Here is a 3,318-nt window from a genome sequence, read left to right as displayed (position 1 = left end):
AATATTTTGTATGACAGCTGTTGGAAGTGATACATAAGCAATTTCCAAAATCTACAATTTATCATTACATGGATGATATTTTACTAGCTGATTCAAATGCAAATACCTTAGAAAGAATGTTTGAAGAAGTAAAGAAAATTTTACCTTGTTGGGGATTACAAATTTGTCCTGAAAAGATACAAAAAGGAGATTCTATTAATTATTTAGGATATAAAAGAGGTCTACAAAAAATTAGAGCCCAGAGGCTGGAGATATGGCTCAGCAGTTAAGAGCACTGGCTGCTCTTCCAGAGAACCTGAGTTAAATTCCCAGCAACCACATGGTGGCTCCCAACCATCTATAGTGGAATCTGATGCCCCCTTCTGGCATGAAGATATACATGCAGTATACTCATACATAAAATATAAATAAGTTAAAAAAAATAGAGTCCAAAAGGTTCAAATTAGGAGAGATCAATTACAGATTCTTAATGACTTTCAGAGATTATTCAGAGACATGTCCTATCTATAAACTGAGTTGGGGTGAAAATTATGAACTGAGTGATTTGTCCAAACCTTAGAGAGTGACAAGGACTTAAATAGTCTAAGAGAATTATCAGCTTAAGCTGAGAGAGAATTGGCTTTGGTGGAAAAGAAAATACAGGATGCACATGTGGATCATGTGGATCCAAAGCTTGATTGCATTTTGGTTATTTTACCCTCTAACCATTCTACTAAAAGGATTTTAATGCAGAGGGAAGATATTATATTGGAATGGATATTTCTACCAAATGAACAGAGTAAAAAATTAAAAACTTACGTGGAAAAGATCTCTGAGTTGATTTTAAAAGGAAAATTGAGACTTGGTCAATTAGCAGAAATAGACCCAGCAGAAACCTGCAACACCTTTAACTGAGGAAAAATTGACAAATTATGGTCAGAAAGTAAACCTTGGCAAAGAGCTTGCAGTAATATTTTGGGAGAGATTAACAAGAAATATCCCAAAAGTGATAGAATTAAACCTATAAAGAGAATCAACTGGATACTGTCTCACATTGTATGGGAAACACCAATCTCGGAGCCTCTACATTTTATACAGATGCAAACAAACAAGGAAAGGCAGGTTACAAATGAGCAAATTTAAGTAAAGTGTACAAGGTCCTTATAATTTGGTTCAAAAATGGAAATTATATGCTATTCTGATGGTATTAATGGACTTTTTGGAACCCCTCAACATAGTTACTGACTCTCAGTATGATGAAAGAGTGGTCTTACATATTGAAACAGCAGAATTTATCCCTGATGTGTCAGAATTAACTTCGTTATTTATTCAGTTACAAGATATATGCCAGGCAGTGGTGCCACACGCCTTTAATCCCAGCACTTGGGAGGCAGAGGCAGGTGGATCTCTGTGAGTTCGAGGCCACCCTGGGCTATAGAGTGAATTCCAGGAAAAGGCACAAAGCTACACAGAGAAACCCTGTCTCAAACAAAACAAAACAAACAACAACAACAACAACAACAACAACAAAATAAACAAGATATGATCAGGAATAAGAAACATTTCTTGTATATAACTCACATCTGGTCCCATATGGGTCTGCCAGGCCCTCTAGCACAAGAAAAATGATGAGCTTGATCAACTATTGACAGGAAATATGATAAAGGCCTCAGAGTTTCATAAAAAAAAATCATGTCAATAGTAAGGGTTTAAAAAATAATTTTTCCATAACCTGGCAACAAGCCAAGAATATAAGAAAATGTACTACTTGTTCTTTATATGATCAAACTCCACTACCAGCAGAATGTAACCTAACGGGCACTCAGATTGTGGGGGTTGGGGGAGGTATGTGTAAAACTGTGATTATGTTTTATCCAGTCAAGCGAATGGGTGAAGCCAGTGGGACCAGAGCCACTCTACTTTGAAACGTGTAGACTGGGATGTGGGTAGGGCTATATCTTCAACATGCCCATCAATGAAGCATGATCTGCTGCATCCAAAAACTCCAGCTTCTACATTTCTCACCTCTGTCTCTGTTCTTTATAGCTTGGCTCAGACCATGAGAGGCAGCAACCAGTCCAGCGTCTCCGAGTTCCTCCTCCTGGGACTCTCCAGGCAGCCCCAGCAGCAGCAGCAGCTCCTCTTCCTGCTCTTCCTCATCATGTACCTGGCCACTGTCCTGGGAAACCTGCTCATCATCCTGGCCATCGGCACAGACTCCTGCCTGCACACCCCCATGTACTTCTTCCTCAGCAACCTGTCCTTTGTGGATGTCTGCTTCTCCTCCACCACTGTCCCCAAGGTGCTGGCCATTCATGTACTCAGGAATCAGGCCATTTCCTTCTCTGGGTGTCTCACACAGCTGTACTTTCTTTGTGTGTTTGCTGACATGGACAATTTCCTGCTGGCTGTGATGGCCTATGACCGGTATGTGGCCATATGCCACCCCTTACACTACACAACAAAGATGACCCATCAGCTCTGTGCCCTCCTTGTGGTCGGGTCATGGGTGGTAGTCAGCTTGAATGCTCTGTTGCACACCCTGCTCGTGGCTAGACTCTCATTCTGTGCAGACAACATCATCCCCAACTTCTTCTGTGAAGTGACCCCCCTCCTGAAACTCTCCTGCTCAGACACACACCTCAATGAGCTGATGATTCTCTATGTTGCAGGGCTGTTAATGATAGCTCCGTTTGTTTGCATCCTTGTGTCTTATGTCCTTATTGCTTGTGCTCTCCTGAGAGTCTCATCCACAAGGGGAAGATGGAAAGCCTTCTCCACCTGCAGCTCCCACCTGGCTGTGGTCGGCCTCTTCTATGGCACCATCATATCCCTGTATTTCAACCCCTCCTCCTCTCACTCAGCTGGGAGTGACATGGCAGCCGCCAAGATGTACACAGTGGTGACCCCCATGCTGAACCCTTTCATCTACAGCCTGAGGAACAAGGACATGAAAGGAGCTTTAAGGAACATGCTTTCCATGAAATCATTATGTGTTTAATATTAAAGAGCTAATAAAGCCATAATGGGAACTGATACTCAAGAATGAATTTTGACTTTTAAGGTTTTGTTGTTGTTATTGTTTATTTGTTTGTTTGTTTTTCTAAAGAAAAGCAGCTATTAGCTCCTGCCAGGGAAGCAGGTAGGCTGACTGCAGATCATCACCCTGTCTGCTTCTGTTCCTCCAGATCTAATGTTCCGGCCTCATCCCCATCTCTATAGCTAACCTCCTGGGGTGACCTCTCTTCATTCTCTACCTCCATCCAAAGAGACTAGATAAGCAGATCCATATGGACCACTCTGCTCTCCTACCTTCAATTTATCTCTTCAGACTGCTCT

At 41.7% G+C, this 3,318-nt stretch overlaps 1 protein-coding gene across 1 annotated transcript; it reads left to right on the top strand.

Moving 5' to 3' along the window:
* The first annotated feature begins 2,038 nt into the window (after nucleotides 1-2,038).
* LOC102914123 (olfactory receptor 1f45-like) lies at nucleotides 2,039-2,980 on the top strand. The gene has a single exon (XM_076577798.1). The coding sequence runs from the start codon at nucleotides 2,039-2,041 to the stop codon at nucleotides 2,978-2,980; it is 942 nt and encodes a 313-aa protein (XP_076433913.1).
* Nucleotides 2,981-3,318: the final 338 nt, after the last annotated feature.

This window comes from Peromyscus maniculatus, chromosome 8, assembly GCF_049852395.1.
Source record: "Peromyscus maniculatus bairdii isolate BWxNUB_F1_BW_parent chromosome 8, HU_Pman_BW_mat_3.1, whole genome shotgun sequence".
NCBI classification, from domain to species: domain Eukaryota; kingdom Metazoa; phylum Chordata; class Mammalia; order Rodentia; family Cricetidae; genus Peromyscus; species Peromyscus maniculatus.
The sequence above is the reverse complement of the archived record's forward strand: the minus strand, read 5'-3'. Positions and strand labels throughout refer to the sequence as shown.

Bases quoted from the DNA above. Each gene is read 5' to 3' on its own strand.
- LOC102914123 (XM_076577798.1), top strand. From the start codon at position 2,039: ATGAGAGGCAGCAACCAGTCCAGCGTCTCCGAGTTCCTCCTCCTGGGA.